General features: G+C 38.7%; 3 protein-coding genes across 6 annotated transcripts; 2 read left to right on the top strand and 1 right to left on the bottom strand.

Moving 5' to 3' along the window:
- Positions 1 to 100: 100 nt before the first annotated feature.
- On the bottom strand, positions 101 to 5,051 carry dcun1d2 (defective in cullin neddylation 1 domain containing 2). 3 transcript variants are annotated; one of them, XM_023332605.1, is made up of 7 exons: positions 4,971 to 5,051; positions 2,853 to 3,069; positions 2,591 to 2,759; positions 2,355 to 2,485; positions 2,183 to 2,265; positions 1,797 to 1,893; positions 101 to 925 (listed from the first exon to the last, which is right to left on the bottom strand). In XM_023332605.1, exons 2-7 carry the CDS (start codon positions 2,905 to 2,907, stop codon positions 846 to 848), a joined length of 615 nt encoding a protein of 204 aa, XP_023188373.1. In that variant the 5' UTR covers positions 2,908 to 3,069; positions 4,971 to 5,051; the 3' UTR covers positions 101 to 845. The 3 variants fall into 3 exon arrangements, with proteins under 3 accessions (XP_023188373.1, XP_023188371.1, XP_023188372.1); XM_023332603.1 differs by lacking the exon at positions 4,971 to 5,051 and adding an exon at positions 4,161 to 4,446; XM_023332604.1 differs by lacking the exon at positions 4,971 to 5,051 and adding an exon at positions 3,983 to 4,153.
- tmco3 (transmembrane and coiled-coil domains 3) lies at positions 3,096 to 14,525 on the top strand. Of its 2 annotated transcripts, none has more exons than XM_023332602.1 (16): positions 3,096 to 3,933; positions 6,527 to 6,665; positions 6,778 to 6,816; positions 7,360 to 7,663; positions 8,501 to 8,668; positions 9,322 to 9,501; positions 9,599 to 9,799; positions 9,942 to 10,070; positions 10,159 to 10,251; positions 10,844 to 11,036; positions 11,400 to 11,517; positions 11,609 to 11,804; positions 11,889 to 12,039; positions 12,146 to 12,225; positions 12,306 to 12,455; positions 13,460 to 14,525. In XM_023332602.1, the coding sequence occupies exons 4-16, from the start codon at positions 7,406 to 7,408 to the stop codon at positions 13,571 to 13,573; spliced, it is 2,031 nt and encodes a 676-aa protein (XP_023188370.1). In that variant the 5' UTR covers positions 3,096 to 3,933; positions 6,527 to 6,665; positions 6,778 to 6,816; positions 7,360 to 7,405; the 3' UTR covers positions 13,574 to 14,525. The 2 variants fall into 2 exon arrangements, with proteins under 2 accessions (XP_023188370.1, XP_023188369.1); XM_023332601.1 differs by lacking the exon at positions 3,096 to 3,933 and adding an exon at positions 5,078 to 5,267.
- Positions 14,526 to 16,115: 1,590 nt separating this feature from the next.
- grk1 (G protein-coupled receptor kinase 1) lies at positions 16,116 to 21,206 on the top strand. The gene is made up of 7 exons (XM_005806754.2): positions 16,116 to 16,955; positions 17,564 to 17,691; positions 17,812 to 17,969; positions 18,668 to 18,751; positions 19,507 to 19,631; positions 19,717 to 19,918; positions 20,789 to 21,206. The coding sequence occupies exons 1-7, from the start codon at positions 16,254 to 16,256 to the stop codon at positions 21,079 to 21,081; spliced, it is 1,692 nt and encodes a 563-aa protein (XP_005806811.1). The 5' UTR covers positions 16,116 to 16,253; the 3' UTR covers positions 21,082 to 21,206.
- The last annotated feature ends 414 nt before the right edge of the window (positions 21,207 to 21,620 follow it).

Raw genomic sequence — 21,620 nt, 5'->3', positions numbered from 1 at the left:
CAGTGGAAAATGGAAAAAGCTTAGTGTGAACAATTAGATTCTAAATGCCATTACCTGTCTTGTGCAAGCAATGTCAAATATACATTTTTGACCATCTAGATTCTCATTTTGATGAGAGCTGGATTTTAATCATTATAGCAACCTTTATGCTGGTGCTGAGATCAGAAAACGTGATGCTTCGTCCAGTCATCGGACTGGATGTAAATTGTGTATCTGAACATTTTCACTCTCACTTGGTGAAGGTGAATGTTGACTATATGACATCTCAAACCAAAAAACAGCTTTTGTGCAGAAGGCAACATATTTTACCTCCACCCAACGCACTCGAACAACATACAGCGACAAACGCAAACACATATTCTCAAATTTTGATAACCTCGACTACATCAAACAGCTTCATACTAACTGACAGAATAGCCAAACCTTATCGCAATGTTTCATTCACACCCGCAGGAGCATAAAAGTCCATTTTAGTCCGGCTGCCTGCTTTGCTGAGCGTGCTTTTAAATGAGTCCACAGTGGCAGTTCAAACCTACCACCATTGCAAGTTTAAAGGATGAGTATCGGTTTACTCATCAGTTTCATGAAACATTTCCAGCATCTCTCCACGACAGCAGAAAGTAAAAACAAAACACTTCCCTCTTCTTTTGGTGGTGTTTTTTCCCACTGTTTTTCTTTTCCTCTTCAAAGGCCTCTTAGCAGCAGAATAATTATTGAAACTCTGCAGGCCAACCTACTTAGCAGCTGTTTCTTTAGGCTACCTTGTATCATAATCTCATTAATAAATAGGAAAAAAATGGAAGAAAGAAAACGGCATCCTCCATTTGGTGAAGCTGCGGCAAATATTACGTCATGTTGCGTTTATTTCCTGCTACAATTGGCCGAGCAAACTCCACAAAGTCATCGATGAGCACAGGCCAGGCACCTGAGCAGAAGACAAAATTATAACATTAGTTAACATCTAAAAGTAGCAGTTTGACAAGTGAAATACTATTACTAAAAAATACAGTGTCTTGTAAATACCTCTTGAACTTTCTCATATTTTACAAATATCACAAACTTCAATATATTCACATATAATAATAAATTATTATTTTCTCAGAATAATTCTCTTCTTCCCTTGCCTGCCAGTTCAAATATACCACCATTTATTGGTACGTTTGTAGCCGTGCCATTGGTTAGTGCCATAATCTTTCTTTTTCGGTTAAAGGTCCTCATGTTCTCCAACACCCTGAGGACATCTGTGTTTATACTGAGATTAAATAAATAATTTCTCAGTCGCTTTGAATAAAAGCGACTAACAAATGTATAAACATAGACTACACAGAGGAGGACTGTACCAACAAGGCGACTTTTGAAGACAAATAGTTGCACAAGATTAGATTTCGGGATAAAAGTGTCCAGGGTTGAATGCGTATGCGCATCACACTTTTCAAATTTTAAAACATTTCTCGTCCAATTACATGGTGACCAACTATAACAAAAAAAAAACAATGAAATATTTTGAAGTTTGTGGTTAGTGAACAAAGTTATCTATATCATCTATATCATCTGAGATGAGCATCTTTTTAAAATCTGAACATTTTCAAGGTGTTATTGCAAATACAAGTATCAGCACTGCTTTGCTCTTTCACACGGTTGCTTCAAGTGCTAAAGGGATGGATCCCTTTAGCACCAGGGATCCATCCATATGGCTTCAATTACTCCACAGTTTTACAAAAAAGCTTGTATTAGACAGATGAATGATGCCACAGCACCTTCTAAAACAATCTTTCTAGTAGTGATTCGAGACTCACCTTCTTCATCATAGTTAGACATATCATCTGCAATCATGTTGCCAAAGTCCAGGAGGAGGTTCCAAGTGTCTTTAGGAATTGAGCGCTTGTGATGCTCCTGAATAGATGGCAGGGACAGGACAGGGTAACCCTGTCTTGTTAACATTTCCAAACAAGAAGTATATACTATGCGGGGGGAAATAATCAGTGGATTGCATCAAACACCTACCATTGGATTTTTTTTTTCTCTTTTTAGTGGAAAACATGTTTTTGAGAAGAAGTGCCATGTAATTATAGCCATGCAGTCAAATTAACTGTTTTGTACTAGTGCACAGCTAAGACACTCCCATAAACTCCAAAACCCTTAATTACTACTGGGGGGGAAAAAGCAAATCTTCAAAACTTACTTGCAAGAAGCGGATCCATAGATCTAAGAACTTGAATCGATCTGTGAGAACTAGATTCCAGTAAGCCACAGCCATTTCTAGTTCTGGAAAGAAAAAAAAATATTTGCAAGTATTGTAGGTTTTTGACAGAAAATGTGACATTTTGGGATATTTTCCAACATCATCTGCTTACCTAAACCTTTCTGCCCTGGGTTCTTGGCAAAGCTGAACGTAAACTGGTAGAAATCTTTGAACTTTCCATTGTCTTTCAGATCTTGTTCTAGCCTGGGAAGGATGGCCTTGAGTTTTTCTGGACTATCACAGCTGAATGGCGCAACAAAGATAAATTACTGTAAATATTAAAGGTGTTGATATAATAAGCACTTCATTCCCAGAGTCAAATATTAAAATTTTTGACATGGCTTTTACCCGAGCTCCACCATCCCATCGAAGAACTCCTTCCTGCTAAACTCGCACTGCGTCGCTGCTCTGAACTTCCAAGCCACTACAAGTATGCTTATGCTGGCTGGGTCCAGATTTAAGTCATCGCAGAACTGCTGGATCCCATCGATGCCTATCTTGTTGTCATCGTGGGGGTCTGCAAAAAAGACAGAGGGAACTTAGCCAAACAGACAGAAAAAGTGCAGATTTTTAGGGGACTAAATGGTGTGCGAGTCTGCCTAACACTTACCTTTGTATCTGTTGTAGAGCTGTTCAAGCTTCTTGCGGTCCACTGAGGTTTTCATGGGTTCTTTATAGTACAAGTCTGGGTTCTGGAAATAGTTGTCAATGGCGACTTCTAGTTTCCAGTCATTCTGAGTCAGGCAGTGCACAGCTGTTCTGTCCTCTGCTTGCGTGACAGAGATAAACTGGCGAACCTTGTCCTTCTGTGATGATTTCAACTTGTGCTGCCAGGCAAGTAAACACACAAGGAAATAAATACTTAGACACATTTACTGTCTGTGCCAGAGTTTAGAAAGGGGATGAGATTTTGGTATGGTCCGCATCTGCTTTAAATTTAATCTTCATGCAGAAGGCTTTTTCAGTGACTACGTTACTTTGCCACATATTGATTTGACATGGTTACTATAAAATTTCACGTAATTTTTGTTTAAAAGAAAACATTCCTAGAAAGTATCTTCATTTTATTTTATTTTTTTTTACAAAGCTGTTTAAGAAGAGAAAATACACATAGATCAGTAAGCTAAGACTTCATATTCATTGAAAGATCTTTTGTAAATTTGCATGTGTAAAAGGATGTTGTATGGGTAGGACACCAAAACTGGTTTTAACTCAGGGACACAGATTCTTCTACATCTGGACCGTTCTATCAGAAGAGCATTAATGAACAACCATATACAAAAAGTAAATGATGATTATAGTAAACAGCCAGTGTTACTGTGGACATGCATTTGAAGTTCCTGGTGCAGTTGCTTGCAAAGACCTGATTTCTATTCAAATCTAAACATACAGTAAACTATTCAGTCTGAGAATGTTTAAGTGTTGTTAGCAATGCATGCCTAAAACTCAAATCAAGTTAGAGTTGTAAAAAAATTACTTTCAAAAAGCAGCACAGAAATAACCCCATCATGTTTTGTTAATCTCTAACAGATTGCACATCTCGGTGGAACTAACCCACGGGATGATCAAACAGCAGGTTCTCTGTGACCCAGATTTTCCTGGGTAGGGGGCGTCAGATCTCACAGGCTCTCCTGACCTGCAGAAGCAGCAGCAGCAGCAACCCAGCCGGGCCACCAACCAAAAAGGGAAAGGTACGTAGAGCGAGTGCAGGTGTCCGATCTCAAAATACCAGCAACTGACCTTCCATTACTCTCACATCACACTGACTGGCAACGCGACGCTGAGGACAGCCTGATCCCTCACATGGTGCTGCACCGTAAACATTAGTGACAACTACTGTTGGTATGGCGACATGTTGAACGGGGGCTTTACAACTCTCTGTCTCTCGCTCGGTTTGTCTTTTTAAAATGTTACCTACCATTTTATCACCAGCTGTTTTGGCCAACTTAATATCCACGATCTCATAGTGCGCATGCGCAAGAAGAAATACGACCCAGACCAAAATACTGGGAAATGTAGTTCCGGAGAAGTCAACAGGCCACTTACTTTAGAAACTTACAAAACATATTTATGTGATAATAAATAACAACTTAGCAACAAAGCACTTTGTTGCTGTCTAGTAAATGCGCCGAACACCCCCGACAACACCTCCTTCTAAAACTCTGCTCTCCAAAGCATATTTGACGCAAAGCTGAGTTGTTTTAGTTCAAATTGTGTTGTTAATTAAAAAAAAAAAAAAAAAAAAAAAAAAAAGTCGCGTAAGGATTAGAATGACGTCAGCTGTCACAGTTTGAAAAGGCATGAACGTCACCAGCGAAGTAACTGACACACCTAAAAAAAACTACAACTCCCACACCAGCTCTGATAAAGATGTTTCGGAAGTAATCCGATGGTTGCGTCAAACTTACGACGAGAAATTGATGTTAGAAACGTAAAGAAACAACTGCTATTTTGGCTAAGGTTCATTTAAATTGCACTTTACCGAAATAAGTTGTTTCTAATATTGTATGGTTAGTCTGCTATTATTAGCAAAGCAAGCGTTAGCAGCGGCAACGTCATGTCACCGTGAGAAAGAAGAGGGTGAACCCAGCTGCTTAGAGCTGGACGGACAGCTCCGACGTTAAACATTTAAAGAACAAATTGTTGGAATTTGACAAACTCCAGGCCAGAAAGCTCAACTTTATCCCAGGGGGTTCGTGAAGTTGTCTCAGAGGCAGGTTAAACTCACCGTCGGTGCCCCCCTGTGTTTCTCCCGGAACACCGTCACGAACGGCAGGACTGGAGGAGGTCGGAGTAAACATGAAGTAGGAGCAGGGAGCGCCTGTGCCGACGCTGGCTCTAGCTATGTGGCAGGGGAGGGGTGTCGGTGTCGGTGCGGCACAACTACACGATTGTTCTTGTCCACTTCTTCCTCTGCTGAGAGGCAAGAGCGAGGACTCTCTGCCCTAATAGTTACAGCTTTTCTTTAATAATCCGTACACCGCGCCAGCCTGATGGATGTTTTTACCGACTGCTGTGTCTTCTGGTATGTCTAATTTATGTATATGGTGTGTTTGAATGCGTGCGTGTATCTGCTTATTAATATCTTGGCTAACTTTGTCGTTAAAGTTTGATTAATAAACTAAAGACCTCCTGTCCATTGAAATCCATTGATTTCATTGGGGATCTTGGCTCCTTTTCACCAGCTCCAGTTCCAGCAGTATAATATCCATAATTGTCACAATAGGGACGCTGAGTAAGAATTACTTAAAAACGTAGTTAGTAATTTGTGAAGCATTTATTTGAAAACAAATATGTGTTCAAATTTTGGATTTCTTATTCTGTGGAAACAGTCCGTTTATTGTCATTTAAATAATCTTAGATGGGACTGACCTCAAGTTTGAAAGGACACTTTGCAAACTCAGATGTCACCTATATCAACATTGGATTTTTGAATACAATTTGAAACACATGAATTTTTGTCAAAGATGATGTAAAGCATTTATTGTCATCCCATGATCAAGACATTTATTCAAAGCTTTAAGAAAGTTAGAATAGACACGATCTAAATGTCTGAAAACGCAAAAAAAGTATAAAACTAGCTATTTTTTGTTCTATTTTTATTAACTGAATAAAAAGATATCTAATTAAATTGAGTTTAATGAATCTGCAATCCAGTCCAGCTGTAGCCAATCTACAATTAACATTTTAAGGCTGGGCTTTATCTAACACAAAAAGACCTTGTTTTGGATTTTCTTTTTTAAATCTCAGTGTATCTTGAAAAACACTGCGTTTAGTGAAAAATAATGCCATCAACTGTTGTCACTGTTGCTTTGCAGCAAAAAGATCCTGAGTTCAAATCCCAACCTGGGTGCAGTTTGTTCTCCCCATGTGTTTTTTCTGGGTACTCCTGCTTCCTTCCAGAGTCGAAAAATATGTCGTTAGAATAATTGGCCCTAGGTAGGAATGCACGTGTGATTTGTCCTGTATGTCTCTGTTTTGCTCTGTGAGTGGCTAACCACCTGTGTACTTGACATATTGCCAGGGCTGAAGTATATTCACTTGTTTTATTGCAATAGGTTTTCTGCTATGGTTTCTTGTCACATATTTAGTGAGCCGGAAGCAAGTAAATAAAAACGAAAAAAAAATAAAAAAGCTTTGATAAAGATCAAGTCAGATTTTGAGGAGTATTGTTGAAAATGTGTTTTTGCAACGTATTTTTCTCTTCACACTCATAATATGTTTCATTGCACATGACACTACTAAAGCCTTAAGTGACATGTTTGTGCTCTGATGTTTTTTCAGTCTGCAGTCCAGATCTGAACAACGGTGCTCCTGATGTCTAGCAACTCCAGTAAAGTGGCAGCAGTTCAATTGAAGGAAGGAGGAGAAGGGGAGGGATTCTGAAAGTTAGGAAATCTCAGCTTGACTCATGCTGTTGAAGGTAAAATCAACTGTGAGTTTAATACATTCAGCTAAATGCTAATAATTGAATTGATAAATATAGTCATTAACTGCCTCTCGTGTTTAGTATTCTTCTTGCTTTGTCAATTTAGGTATTCTTGGAAAGACGGGTAGCACTGGAATGTAAACAGGTAAGGTGTCCTGTCACATCACTGCTCTGTTTGCTATCATTTCTGTTGTAGCCACACCTTCAAAAAAGTGACTATGGTGTGACAGGAGATACACGTCCGCATTCTGTGTTCTTTTGAAAACACCCACTTAAAGAATTGTCAGAAATGCTCAAAAAAAACTTGTGTTATTTAAAATTTCTCAAACTGTAGCTAATTTTACTGTTGCAGTTGATGATGGGAATTGATTTAAAGATACGGAATACTTATACTTTTGTTATTGCTGTATATTTGTAACACCTGCAAATATACAACATATAAGATTGCAACTTATATTAAGTACAACAGTCTCTGAATATGATATTCCAGGAACATCATGTGTTTCTACTAAACAGCCTTTAAAATCTAAATTGAAGTAGGATGAACTGTAAAAAATTTGAGTTGTATTTGAAAACACAATCTGTAGCAGATGCAAACATGAAGCTTCGACTGTCAGTGTGATGAGTGGGATTTTGCTTCTAATGCTTTCAGCACTATGCAATCTGTGCCGCTCTGTCCCTCTCCTAGGTCTTGCATTTCTCCTCAAACTCCTCACCGTAGTGAAGCAGTTTGGATGCAGGTTCTGTGCTGGCTGCTGTGCCTCGGCCTGACTGAGGCACTCGCTGTGCTGCCAAAGGAGCAGGTGGCCCGGCATGCCATCAAGCTCTATCGGAGCAAAGCGCCGGCGCAGGGCCACAGCTGGGTGACCAACAACTGCAAGCGGCTGGCGGGTCTGCTGCGGCAGAAGAATGTGGCCATCAACAAGCTGGCAGCCGCTGCGGCAGCTGTTGGGAAAGACCAAAGCCTTACAGAGCCAGAGAAGCACTTCCAGGTATCACTCTATTAACCACCGGATGATCCTTTTTTTTTTTGTTGAAGTTATAATAATGTTGGAATTAAAATGTGTTCAGCTAGTTCTCATAGGTTTTTGACACTCCTTGGTCTTTGTTTTGGTCAAGGCTGAAGGAGGAAGGATGGCAAAACAAAGCAGACTAAACACACATGTACATAAGTAACCGAAGCAGGAGTTAAGCCTAGATAATAACCTGTTAGACAGTCAATACAAGGGAGGGGCTTGGCACTATGTTGAAACATCACATGCCCAATTATTTCATAGCAGAAGTAAGCATACCTTAAAGTCAGTTGGGTAAAACATGTTAAAAATGAAAACCACAACTTTATTTCTAAGTCAATGGATGAAGCTGCTTTTTCCTGGTAGATGTGTGAAAAATCTCTGCTGTTGTTTTAATGTTTACATTTACTCAGATGACTTAATCAGAGCTCTAGCACTTCCTGTTTATTAAAACTGTGCGTTTATTAGGAAAACTTTTTCTGTAGAATGACTTCACAATTACATGAAATTATCTCTAGCTAACTGATGTTTCAAATGTCCAAGAATCTAAAAAAAAAAGAAAAGAAAATGTATTTCTAGATATAAATATTTTTATTTCTGAAAATTAAATGAAAAATGTTATTAATTGGCTAATTTTATTTGTTTATAACTGGCCAAATAGCCTTTTTGACTTATATATTGAATTTATATATATTAAGATTCATATCTGGATATCCTATTCATGAAACGTACCACATTAAGATCATGTAGAATTACATTAGTTAAAGAGTTTCTGATTTTCTTCTTTTTTTTAAATCTTTACTCATTTGCATTTAGGTTCACACTCTGGAGGTTTTTCAGAAGGAGCTGAATGAGAGCGAGCACCTGGTGTTCCAGGCGGTGCACGGCCTGCAGAGGGTGCTGCAGGGAGACTACAAGGATGTGGTCAATATGAAGGACAGCAGCAGACAGAGGCTGGAGGCCCTCAGAGAGGCAGCCATAAAGGTAAAGTAAAATCTGCAGAGTTTTATGGATCCTTTACTTGCAAATAAATGCATAATTTTTCTGATTGACTTTCCTAACGGTATGGCAGCCTTCTAAACAGCAGCATAACTAGTCAAATAAAAGGTGAAAACAACACTCCACATTTTCTTTGTAATCAATGCAAAAATGAGCGAGTTAACCTAATATAAACAACTCCGTCCTCTCAGTAAAAAAACGAGATATGATCATTTTTCTCATCTCAAAATAAGGTAGAACATTACTAGTGTTAAAAGTTGCAATATTAATGAGCATTTTGCATCATAAACATGAAAAGATAATTTTGTTTTAGATGTTTTTATTCAGATGAAAGTTGAAATAAAGGTTTATTTTTCTGTATGGTTAGTCCACATGTTTTCCTTTTGGATGTTGTTTCTCAAAAGATGAGCAAAAATGCATCATCAGGTTTAAGAGAATGTGTCAGATTTGCCCTCAACAAAAAAGTCTGAACTCATTTGAAGTTGACTTTAAATATGCGTTTCTGAAATGGAGTAGAATAATGTGTTGCAATCAAGTGGATTAAGTTTTTTAAACATCCACTTGCTATATGAAAAGAACTTTGATTCTTTAATCTTTTTGCCAGTAAATTAGAGTGTTTGTTGGACTGTGTATTTCAGGAAGAACAGGAGTACGTGGAGCTGGTGGCTGCAGAGAAGCATCAGCAAGAAGCTCTTAAGAGCGCTTTGGCCCAGAACAAGACTCTGTCCATCTTGGAGGAGATTTTGGAGGACGTCAGAAAGGCAGCTGACCGCCTAGAGGAGGAGATCGAAGAGCATGCCTTTGACAACAACAAACAGGTCTGCTCAGTTTGGCTGCTAAGTTTCAGAGAACATGCACTCAGTTATTGTTATACCCAGAACCAATAGTTGTGCATATACACTCTACTTCGTGTAGATGAAGGGAGTGAATGTCGAAGCAGTGCTAAGAGTGGAAGAGGATGAGGAAAAAGGAGGGAAAACGAAGAATAAATCCAAACAGAAAGAGGTGGAGGATGACTTGGGGCTCAGCATGCTCATCGACTCTCAGAATAACCAGTATGTTCTGACGAAACCACGAGACTCCACGATGCCCAGAGCAGATCATCACTTCATCAAGGTTAGTCGCTGCTTTCTTCTCTAATGATACTGGTTTTATCCAGGCTGTAGAAGAAGTAGAAAGACTGCATTAATTAAATGCAGTCTTAAATCAGTCTTTAATAATTTAATAAATTCATTAATTTAAATGAATTTATCAACAGGACCTGGTTTCAGTGGTGATGCTCTCTCTGCCTTGTGGTTGGATTTGCTCCCTGGTGGGTCTTCCGCCTATGTTTGGATATATCATCTGTGGGGTCCTGCTCGGCCCTTCTGGACTCAACAGCATCAAGGTTTGTGTCTGTGCGTCACAACTGCAGTGGCTTAAAGAACAATGACTTTTACTAAACTAAAAATCACAACTGGCTTTTCTTCTTGCAGTCCATAGTTCAGGTGGAGACTCTGGGGGAGTTGGGTGTGTTCTTCACTCTCTTTGTGGTGGGACTGGAGTTTTCACCTGAGCGCCTTCGAAAGGTAAATTAGAAAGAGCTTGGACCAAAAACCGATGGTGATGATTGCTTTCTTTAGTTTTACTTACTGCTGATTATTCTTGTACAATGATAAGCAAGATGCTCCATTTGCAGCAATGTTAGTTTTATGTCATAACATTGACATGCAGTCATTGTGTCATCTGGTAATATAAATATATTATAATGAACTTCAGATCAAAAGTCAATATTTTATGCAAGAGTGAAAAAGGTAGTTTTATTAATAAATTTTGGAGTTGTTTTAATTTGCTTTCTAAATAAAAATTTGAAAAGCTGAAAAATTTTCTTTTAGCCATATGAGTCAAAATTGTGTAGCACCACCTTTTAGTGCTATTACAACTCCAAGATCTTTAGAGTACATCTGTACCAGCTTTGTGTATCTAGAGAATGACATTTTTGCCCATAACATTGGAATATTATAGAAAATAACATACTTCTTATAAACCTAAATACAAGTTCTCATTAAATGAGTAATTGAAATATATTATAAAAAGTTCCTTTAAAGTAGAATAGTACTGTTAGTCCTCAGTTTTGGTGTTTGAAAGAAGATGACTTCTTCCTTTGTTATGTGTGTTTAGGTATGGAAGACCTCAGTTCAGGGGTCATTCTACCTGAGCCTGCTGATGGTGGCGGCCGGGTTGTTGTGGGGTCAGCTTCTCCATATTCGCCCCACCCAGACGGTCTTCATCTCCACCTGTCTGTCCCTGTCCAGCACTCCACTGGTGTCACGATTTCTGGCAGGAGGAAGCAGGGTGGAAAGAGAAGGTACCGGTATGTAGAAATATCTTTTTTAAAATTTTCTGCATACTTTTATATGAAATTAGCAACAAAGGGTTGGATGACCTGTTGACCATGAACACAGGATGTATTTAAATCCTTTGAATTTGGGAAATCCTGTTACACAATTAAGCTTTTATGGTTCTGTTCTTGCAGTTGGTACAATATATGTCACATGGATGATTTTGACTTGGACAGCTAATAAAATTCTCATTATATTCTAGTTTTTTTTCTGATGACTTTAAAATGTAGAGACACAAAGCTGATAGAGAAAGTTTGACATCATCAAATCAGAAATGCTTTCCTCCAGTTACTGACTGATTCAATGTTTTAAACACTGGTGTGTGTGTTTGACAGGTGACCTGGACTACAGCAGCGTTCTCCTCGGGATGTTGGTGATGCAGGATGTCCAGCTTGGCCTCTTCATTGCTGTCATGCCCACTCTGATCCAGGCACAGAGCGGGGACTTGGACAGGTAAGCAAGTTGTAATTTGTTTCTTCATGGTAAATTCCTCCTTCTCAAACTTACAGTCCTGTAAATGTTTTGTTTCCTCTGTTCGAACCAGCTTTCTGTTTGGAGGTCTGCGAGTGCTGAAGCTCCTGTCTCAGGTCCTGGTGTCACTGGCTGCTGTTTTTTTGCTTTGTTTGGTGCTCAAATCCTTCCTGATTGGTCCGTATTACAAGAAACTTCACTCTGAGAGCAAAGGCAACAAGGAGATCCTGGTACTGGGGATGACAGCGTTTGTCTTTTTCATGCTGACGGTACGATTAAAAGAAATTTGGTGTGACTTCTTTTGTCCCATCTTCAACTTGAAGTTAAGAGGCTGATTTTGTTTGGTATTTTAGCTCACAGAGTTTCTGGATGTTTCCATGGAGTTGGGCTGCTTCTTGGCAGGAGCTTTGCTGTCATCGCAAGGTCACATGGTCACAGCCGAGGTCATGGGGTGCATCGAGCCAATCAGAGATTTTCTCGCCATCATCTTCTTTGCCTCTATTGGTTAGGCTGAATATTATGGTCTTTCTGTGATATTTGCTTCACTTTTTTATGATTTTCACATGTAGACTGTGCTGAATCCTCCTCCTTTTTCTGTTTGATGCTGCAGGTCTTCACGTGTTCCCTACATTTGTGTTGTATGAGCTCACCATCTTGCTGGTGCTGACGCTCACACTCGTCATTATGAAGGTTCAGCAATTCCTTGTTTTTATTCTCAGTCTGTCCTGGTGAAGTTTCCTCATCTCCTAACTTCTCTCATTTTGCTCCAGTTTGTCATGGCTGTGCTGGTGCTGTCCACCATCTTGCCTCCGAGTTCCCGACACATCCGGTGGATCGTCTCAGCTGGTCTGGCTCAGGTCAGCGAGTTCTCCTTTGTCTTGGGGAGCCGCGCACGTCGAGCCGGCATCATCTCCAGAGAAGTGAGTGATGAGCTGGATGAAATTTTGGTCTGTTTAGAAGAATTGCATCAGGTTTTTCTCGGCCAGTTCCGATTCATGGTTTCTTAGAGGCTTAGGTTGGCAATTTAGGTTTATTTTTAATTCTAAAGACTGTAAGTAGTTAAACAGAAAATTGTCAATTCCTGCCAGAGAGTGAGTCTAGAGCTCAGTCTGTACAGGAAACATCCAACAAATGAGCTCAAAGGAAACTTTAAAAAACATTGTGCTTTTTTTGAGTTTTCTGTCTGATAGGTGTAGACAACAAAAACAACTTTTGTGCTTAGAAAATGACCACAATTAGTCTTTTTTCTTTTTTCTACATTTCATTTATGATTTTTATGCTTTTCTTAGTTTCTGTCAGCAAAATAATATATTAATGTTGAGGCATAATGTAATCTGCCAGTATTTAACAAGATTTGTCACAAGAATTTTATTTTATCTTTTGCATCATTTAAATAATGTCAGCTGATGCATTTTTTAAATTATGTTTTACAGTATGTGCCGCCATGGATGACTCACAAACATGAATTATTTCAGTTTTAAGCCGTGTGAGCTGAACTTTTACAACTTGTATTCAAGTGTGAACTTGCACTCATCTGTTAATAACTACAAAGTCAGTAAAATGTGACACCTGAAAGTATAAATTAAAAATTTAGATGATATGTATAGTCCAAGTGATACTTTTTATGAATTTAATTAGCTTTAAAAGTCTCGCTGGTACTTAAAATGTTAACATATAAACGTCTTGCCATATAATACATGTCTTTACTCAAGTAAAGTGACTAAAAGCAGAACTTTGTAAATGTTAGAGGATAAATTTATATCACAGTTAAAGTTAAGGATGGATTTGCTTGTTTTATCTCTTTTCTGTGGTTGATCACTGTATAGATGCACTCTAGATGAAGGAGGTCAGCCTTCGAGCATTTAAAGCGATGTTAACAACTAAACCGCGAATGTTGAGAGTAAAACTACCTGTCTCTGTTCAGGTGTACCTGCTGGTCCTCAGCGTCACCACCCTCAGCTTGCTGCTGGCTCCGCTGCTGTGGAGAATCACGACACACAAATGGGTTCCTCGCCCCGAACGCAAAACGGTCACGTGACCACACTGACATCAGGGCTGAAAAAAACCATTCCTCTGTGACTTTACTAGAGCTGGTTGCAATATCACATGAAGTCTTACTTTTTTTTAAAGATGGATTTAATCTGCTTCAAATCCATTTCTCTCTGATCCAACACTACTGCTGATTGTAATAGTAAATACAAAAGAGAAATTCTTACAATATTTCCACTGGAGGATTTTTTTAATACTTAGACTGTTAATCGTGTCTCTACGGTATGTTCATTATTACATCTTATCATGCTGAGCTCAATATTGTCTCATTTTGCACATTAACTTTGAAAATCAATGGACCAAATCTTAACAGTTTGCCATATAAATGTTTGCCTATTTATAGTTTTTCTTTATGGATGCTATGACATTACTGTTTGGACTTTCTCTGTTGTAATTTGAGGCATCAATGATCACAGACCTCGCCTCAGGCTGAAGTCAAAGATCTCTGCTGATTAACATAAATGATACTTTGGTTTAATCTCATCCTTTTCTTACTGAGAGTTTCAGGAAAACTGACTAAATCTGCCCAGAAATCTTGTTTTTCGGGTACGTTAGACTTCACTAATAACAGCAAAGACATTGAAAATGTATAGAATTACGTTTGATAATTTATTATTCACTGGTGTTATCTGAAGAAAAAATGCCAGCACTCATCCTCTGAATGTCAAAAATGATGTGCCTGCTTTGCCCTGTTCCACCCGGCACTAAAAGGAAGAGCTTTTACACTGAAATGTAAATTTATCAAAACATGTGCAATGTTAATATGTATCACCATCAGACATTACTGTTTATATTTATTAGTTTTATATATTCCATTTGTTTGAGGGGTTTTTTAATTTAATTTTGTATTTTATTTCTGTTGTCATTTCCATTTTTTTATTCAGATCTTCACTTGTGTTGAACTTACTTGGATTTATAAATCTTTAGTAAAAATAAAATGAACTTTGAACTTCATTTGTTTGTCTGAATAACTAAAGTGTTCATCTTTGGGTTCACAATATTAACGACAATCAACATTCCTGATTTCAGGCTCCGAATTTAAGATTTAAATAATTAAAATATTTAGCACTTTTCGTGAGAATTGAACAAAAGAGAACTCAAATGAAGAAAAATGAATTGTAATGACATTTTTTTCCTCATGTTTTGCACTTCAGACGCATGTAATGGAGCAGCTTCACATGCATAAATCCACGTGATGGCCCATTAAACGTCTGGTTCCCAGGAGTTGTGGAAACCCTGTCTAACATCGGCGTGACACTCAGCTGTGAATGCGACAGCTCCACACGTGTCGTGGTGTGTGTGTGCAAGCATACGAGCAGACCTGCATAAGCTGATAACCTACAAACTTTGCTGTCAGCACATCTCTGAAAGACTTCATCATCCTATTAGTGGGAGGAGACGGTTAACAGCTCACTGATAGACATTTTCACATGTGTGGCCATATTTTTATAGGATTTCGTTTGTCTTTTACAAGTATAGTTGGATTGTTCGTTAGGACATTCTATAAAGTAAAGTAGTAAGATGTAACAGTAATGATGATAAAATATTTTTTTAAGGTGAAACTTTCCCATGTTGCTCCATTGAAATCAGTGTTTATTGGATGTTCAATAAACTTTAAAAAATACATGTTTAAATTCTATCGGTTCTAGCAGTTTTAAAAATGTTCTTGCATTTAGACAGTTTTGGAGTGACTGAAATTATACATTTATTTTCAGTTAAGTACGCTGAAAGTTTTAGGATTTAATGTCGCAAAGAGGTTTATTACAATAGGCTTCATCACATGTTGGTTTTTGAGAAGTTGACCGTGTTTTGTCTTTCTCTGTCAGTGCTTCTGCATCTGACTTTTGTCAGAGGAATATTTGCCATTTAACTTTGATTTTTGTATTACTGAGGCATGGCAAGCCTCCTGAATTTAAAGAATCACCTAGTGTTGACAATCAAATGTAGAATGATCTCACTTTCAGGTCCTTGGTCTGGGATCTCCTCCTCTTCTGTTTTCTTAAGATATGAAATACAGAAACATTTAATATATTCTACAAAGGGTTTTAAACCTATTTTTCTGCTCTCCTCCTGCACACTTTCTTAATTTTTTACACACTTTTAATAGGGTAGGTATACAGAATTGGAGAAAAAGTACCAAAAGCCAAAGGAAAACCATTAAGACCATTATAACGCCTGTACAAATACTGACTGAAGTTACATTATGAAACTGCAATAAGCTCTGACCAAATGTATGAGGAAATCATGGAAATGCATATTATTTTGTCTGAAAGGTAATGAACTTTGATGTATTCTTGCTTCTTTTGTTTCCCTTGTCTTTTCTTTGCTTTGTTTTCAACCTCCTTGTTTCTTGCAGCGAGCACATGGGCTAAGCACAGGATGTAGCATTAGAGAGATAACGGAGTGGATAAATCCCTTTGGAGAAAGGTGATGAGTCAGGCAGATCTGCATGTGTCTGCATGTGTGTGAAGGGGCGAGAAGAAGCTGTGAGCTTCGGTCATCACCTCACTGAGGTCTCTGCAATGAGCAGATGATAGGTGGCTGATAAACTTTGCCTCTAAAATCCCTAAGGGAAGAATAAATCCCTACTTTCTCCTTGTTTTGGGACTTCCTCCTTTATAGACTTTCAGCTAAAACCTCTTTGAATAGATTTTTTTTTCTGTATCACCATGGATATTGGTGGCTTGACCACAGTGGTGGCCAACTCTGCCTACATCTCTGCCCGTGGGAGCTTTGATGGCACCGCCAATCCAGCCATCAACCGAGACAAGAAGTACCGCTCCCGCCTGAAGCTGCCTCACATCACAGTTTGTGAAGGTCTGCGTGAAACCTTGGACCTCGGCTTCAACACTGTCTGCATGGAGCAGCCCATCGGCAAACGGCTTTTCCAGGAGTTCTTGGACTCCAACAACGAGTATAAAGGCCCCTGCCGTCTTTGGAAGGATATCGAGGAATATAACATGGCTGAGGACGAGGACAGAGCCAGTAAAGCCGGCAAGATCCTGTCTCGGTACATGGAGCCCGAAGCCAAGTATTACTGCCCCTTTCTGCCGGAGAATGGCATCACAAAGGTCAAGGAGAAACACCAAGAAGCAGGCGACGACCTTTTCAATGCGACCATGGACAGCGTCACGGACTTCCTCAAAGAAGTGCCCTACACTTTCTTCCTGGAGAGCATGTATCTGAAGAGATTCCTGCAGTGGAAGTGGCTGGAGATGCAGCCAGTGGGAGAAGACTGGTTTTTGGATTTCCGTGTTTTGGGTAAAGGTGGTTTTGGGGAAGTGTCCGCCTGTCAGATGAAAGGCACAGGAAAACTGTATGCCTGCAAAAAGCTCAACAAGAAAAGGTTAAAGAAAAGAAAAGGTTATGAGGTAAGAGATTCTGAATCCATTGTGTATTGTTGATGCAATGCAAGCTGTGTTCAGTATAGATAAAGGTGTAATGAACTTAAAAGAGCCTCAAATTTACTGACATGTAGGATTAGAAAGACATATCAAACGTACCAGTTGCAATCATACAAAGGAAAATAAATTTCTAGCTATGTTAAATGTAGATCGTTTATGTGCTGGAGTCAAATTTCAGGCACACTGTCTCTACAAATTACTTCCAAAATAAATTATAATTTTCAGTGGAAGCTTGATTAAACTGGCTTTACTAATATTTACTGAGTCTATATCGAAATATTCTACATACAACTGCAAGACCCAGTAAGTTAGAGAAATACATTTGTCTTTCACAATTTTACTTTTTAAAAAACTTTTTAATTATAGATGGCGCACAAACTGAGAGCTGGGGAAAACACACTGTGTGATTAAGTCAACTGAACTGGTGGCTTACAGGGAAACTTTGAAATCTTACAACATAGTAGAAGGAACAATTACAACATTTCCTCAAAGCTAGACTGGGGATTAGTAAGAACCCTGTGAATGAAGATGGCCAGGACGGTTTACTTACGTCTACTACCTTCTTCTGCCTCTAGGGGGCAATAGTGGAGAAAAGGATCCTCGCCCGAGTTCACAGCAGGTTCATTGTCTCCCTGGCTTATGCCTTCCAGACAAAAATCGAGTTATGTCTGGTCATGACCATCATGAATGGAGGAGACCTGAGGTTAGAACTTCTATCAACACTTTTGCACTTTTTTATTATTCTTGTTTCATATCATCTTCCATGAAGTTCAAATTACACAATATCTCCCTCCCTGTCTCTGATCAATAACTTTGCTTCCAGGTATCACATCTACAATGTGGATGAGAACAACCCAGGCTTTGATGAGCCACGGGCTTGTTACTATGCGGCACAGATTATCCAGGGCATGGAGCACCTCCACCAGAAGAGGATCATTTATAGAGACCTGAAGCCAGAGAATGTGCTGCTGGACAATGAGGGTCAGAAACACATGCACTCATCTAAAGGGAGAAACTTTAAATGCAGCTAATTCATCAGCATAAGCTAGTTTCCCCCTTATTTTCCAAAGGTTTAAGCCAATGACTAAAACCCAAGGTTGATTTTGGTTATGTAAAACATTTACTCATAGGAAATGAAGTGCCATTGCTTTGTAAACATGGCAAAAGGGTAGAAAGTGAAATTCTTTCTTGCAAATAAATCTCATAACTCAAATCTACCCAAGATTGTTAAATATCAATAACCTAACAGAAGTCTTTTTACTTGTAGAATTATTCTGTCATGTTACTTCAATGGTTTATGTGACAGAGCAAAGCAAAGTTGAGCCGCAGAAGAAAAATGCACATGCTTTAATTTTTGTTTGTTCTAATCTGAAACTTGTGACGTACATTTGTGTTTTACCACCTTTAACTATATAAAACTCAATGCAGCAACAAAGTTCAAGGAGTATGAAAACTTTTGCAAGGCACCGCATTTCTGCATACTTACAAGAACATAATAAGAGCTTAACTGGGAAAAGTTAAGCTTTTTCTTTTGGATTTGCAAAGATTCAAAAACACACTAAACAGATGGTTTCGTTTTGTCACTCTACATTTAGAGTTGATAGTTATTTTTTATAGCAAATAAAGTTTGTTAGAGAGTGAGCTCTTGGCATCTCTGTGCTGTTTTTTTTTTCTCACAGGTAACGTACGAATCTCAGATCTGGGTCTCGCCGTGGAGCTGGCAGATGATCAGCTCAAAATCAAGGGCTATGCTGGGACTCCAGGTACAGACAAAACATTTACACAGTGAGCTTAAGAAATTCTTCTTTGAACAAAGGTTTTTGACTGCAACTGAATGTGTGAGAGCAATACAGTTAATCCTTATCTAATGTCACAGATTATATTTTGAGGATTTGAACTGAACGTTATCAGGTTTTATATTTTTTTTAAATAAAAATTACTCTTGCTCCTATAGAACAATAACACAATAAAGCACATCTTAGTGATAGTTGGCATACATACTGATAAAATGTGTTTTTATGTAGGGTTGGAAATAAGTATTTGAATTATAACTAAGGAGGAGCAATGCTAAGATGGTGCTTCAGTTTTTGTGTTTTTTAAAATTTTGTCATAATTTTCAGTGCATGAAACTGAACGTTCTTATAAATACAAACAAACAAACAAAACAGATTCTATAACGCTCCGGTTATCATGCAGGCTTTTCTTTTTATACCTAATGAGAGGATTTTGATTTGGTTAAGAATCTCCGTCTGTGTCATGTTTTTCATTTTGACTTAATGACGGCCTTAAAGAGACATGATCTTAAATTAAGAAAACTAAATTACAAGGAAAATGATTAGGTTCAAGATTAAATTGCTTATTTTTTATTAACAGATCTCCTACAGCACTAGCCAACTGAGACACTAAACAAAATATTTGTAACATAAATGTTTGGCGTTTATTATTATTTCATTCATTACAACAAATCTAAATTGATGCTCCAGTTTAAACACTGAGAACTTCTGATTCTCCTGTTCAGGTTTCATGGCTCCTGAGCTTCTTAAAGGCGAAGAGTACGACTACTCTGTGGATTATTTCACTCTGGGAGTCACACTCTATGAGTTCCTGGCTGCTAAGGGACCTTTCAGGAGTCGCGGGGAGAAGGTAGATTGAAAAGAAAGGGTGCGTGAATAAACAAGGAGCCTCTTGATTTTGGAGTTTGAGCAGAGGTTTGATTTTGTCGCATCAGGTGGAGAACAAGGTGGTGAAGAAACGGATTCTGAACGATCCCGTAACCTATCCCGAAAAGTTCAGCGAGAGCGCCCGGTCCATCTGCGAGGGTCTGCTGTGCAAGGAGGTGGACAACAGGTTCGGGTTCAAGGACGGCTCGTGTGACGAGCTGAGGGCTCACCCCTTCTTCCAGGATATTAACTGGAGGAAACTGAATGCAGGTCAGTTTGTGACAGAAACAAATGTCCAGACACAAGCTATTAGTGTCACCAAAATGACATTTCTGCTCTATATTTTAAAAAAGTTTTTAAACATATCCCCTGCCCACCTGTCAGCGAAAGGAACTCTGAAAACAGCAGGGGGGAAAAAGAATAAAAAGAAACAAGCAAGAGAGGTAAAAGTACACAAAATTATTCCATTATGGACTTGTAGGTGGCTAACCTTTTTCTTGAAAGAGTTTTACCAATTTCATATCTCTAATTGGGGAGACTGAAACATTTTCTCAGCTGGTGCCAAACACAGTTGAGCTAGATGTCATCTAATGGTCTTATGAGTTGAAGTCCATTTTGTAGTTCATTGGATTCCTTTTCCATGTTACACTAATACAGTAAAGTTTTATCTTAAATAAAAGACATGTGGAAACAATTTACCTTCATCATTCTGTTCACTGTGTTTTCCCATATAAACAAATGCAGAGACCAAAACCTCTTCAAACAGTGTGGATACACTTTTGCTGTAGCTACTTAACTGTTATTCTGCCACTTTATTACCAAGTTTAAAAAATTCACAAGGTTCTGATCATTTCCCAGTGCTTTCACAGCTTTGACCATCCCTGTTTGGACCGTCAACAAGTCCAAACATGGTGCTAAAAGCCTTGGTGTTATTGAAAAGTAGACTCAACTAAATCAGTTGAAACATTTTAATGTACAAGCTTTACTAAACCTTTGTTAGAGTAAAATATTAAGTGGGTTGCTCACTAAAGTAAAACACTCGAACATTAGATATCCTGTTGCTGATGGGCATCTTATAACATCAATGTCTCCAACATCAAACTATCTAAGACAAACTCTTTAACCTTCTGTCCCCTTCAGGAATCCTACCTCCCCCTTTCGTGCCAGACTCTAAGACGGTGTACGCCAAGGACCTGGATAACGTCGGCGCCTTCTCCACGGTGAAAGGCGTGGCTCTGGAAGACGTAGACAAGGAATTTTTCGATGAGTTCGCCACAGGGAACATCCCCATCCCCTGGCAGGAGGAGATGATAGAGACCGGGATCTACGGAGAGCTCAACGTGTGGGGCCCCGGCGGCACCCTGCCCAACGACCTGCGGCGTGAATCCATCCTGGAGCAGCCGCCCAAGTCCTCCACCTGCACGCTGTGCTGAGAGTTCAACATGAAACCTCTCTTCTCTATATGAGTGATTGAACAGGGACTGTCATAAGTACTGAGCACTTTTCAGGCAAGAAGTCAGTGAAGGAAAATTCATGTCATCAATGATTCTTCTTTTTGTTGTTGTATTTCAAGAAATGCATAATGTAAAGATATTTATAGGATTATTGTGCTTTTTAATAACTTTACTCCAGAGAAAGAAATTGCTCAACAGTTCGCCAAAGTATTTGATATTTCATCAGGCTTCTTTAAAAACATTTCTCTTTATTTTGTTTTTTTTTTTGCAAAATATACAGATTTATGTAACTGTTCTACTTAGGAGTAAAAAAAGGTGAAGTTCTTCAGTCGCTATGAGACTAAATGAAAAGCAAAAGTCAAGCAGCAGAGTGTTTATTTTTCATACCAATGCATGGCTTACAGCTTGCACATATTTCTTCTACTTTTCATCATTCTGCTTCCCCAGTGTACCACATTAGTTTCCAACATGATTTAAAGTTTGTTTTCTTCTACAAAGATGTTAAGCAAATAAATGCA

Source organism: Xiphophorus maculatus, chromosome 4, assembly GCF_002775205.1.
Source record: "Xiphophorus maculatus strain JP 163 A chromosome 4, X_maculatus-5.0-male, whole genome shotgun sequence".
In the NCBI taxonomy this organism is placed as follows: Eukaryota; Metazoa; Chordata; class Actinopteri; order Cyprinodontiformes; family Poeciliidae; genus Xiphophorus; species Xiphophorus maculatus.
Note: the sequence above shows the minus strand (reverse complement) of the source record. Positions and strands in the feature narration are given on the sequence as shown.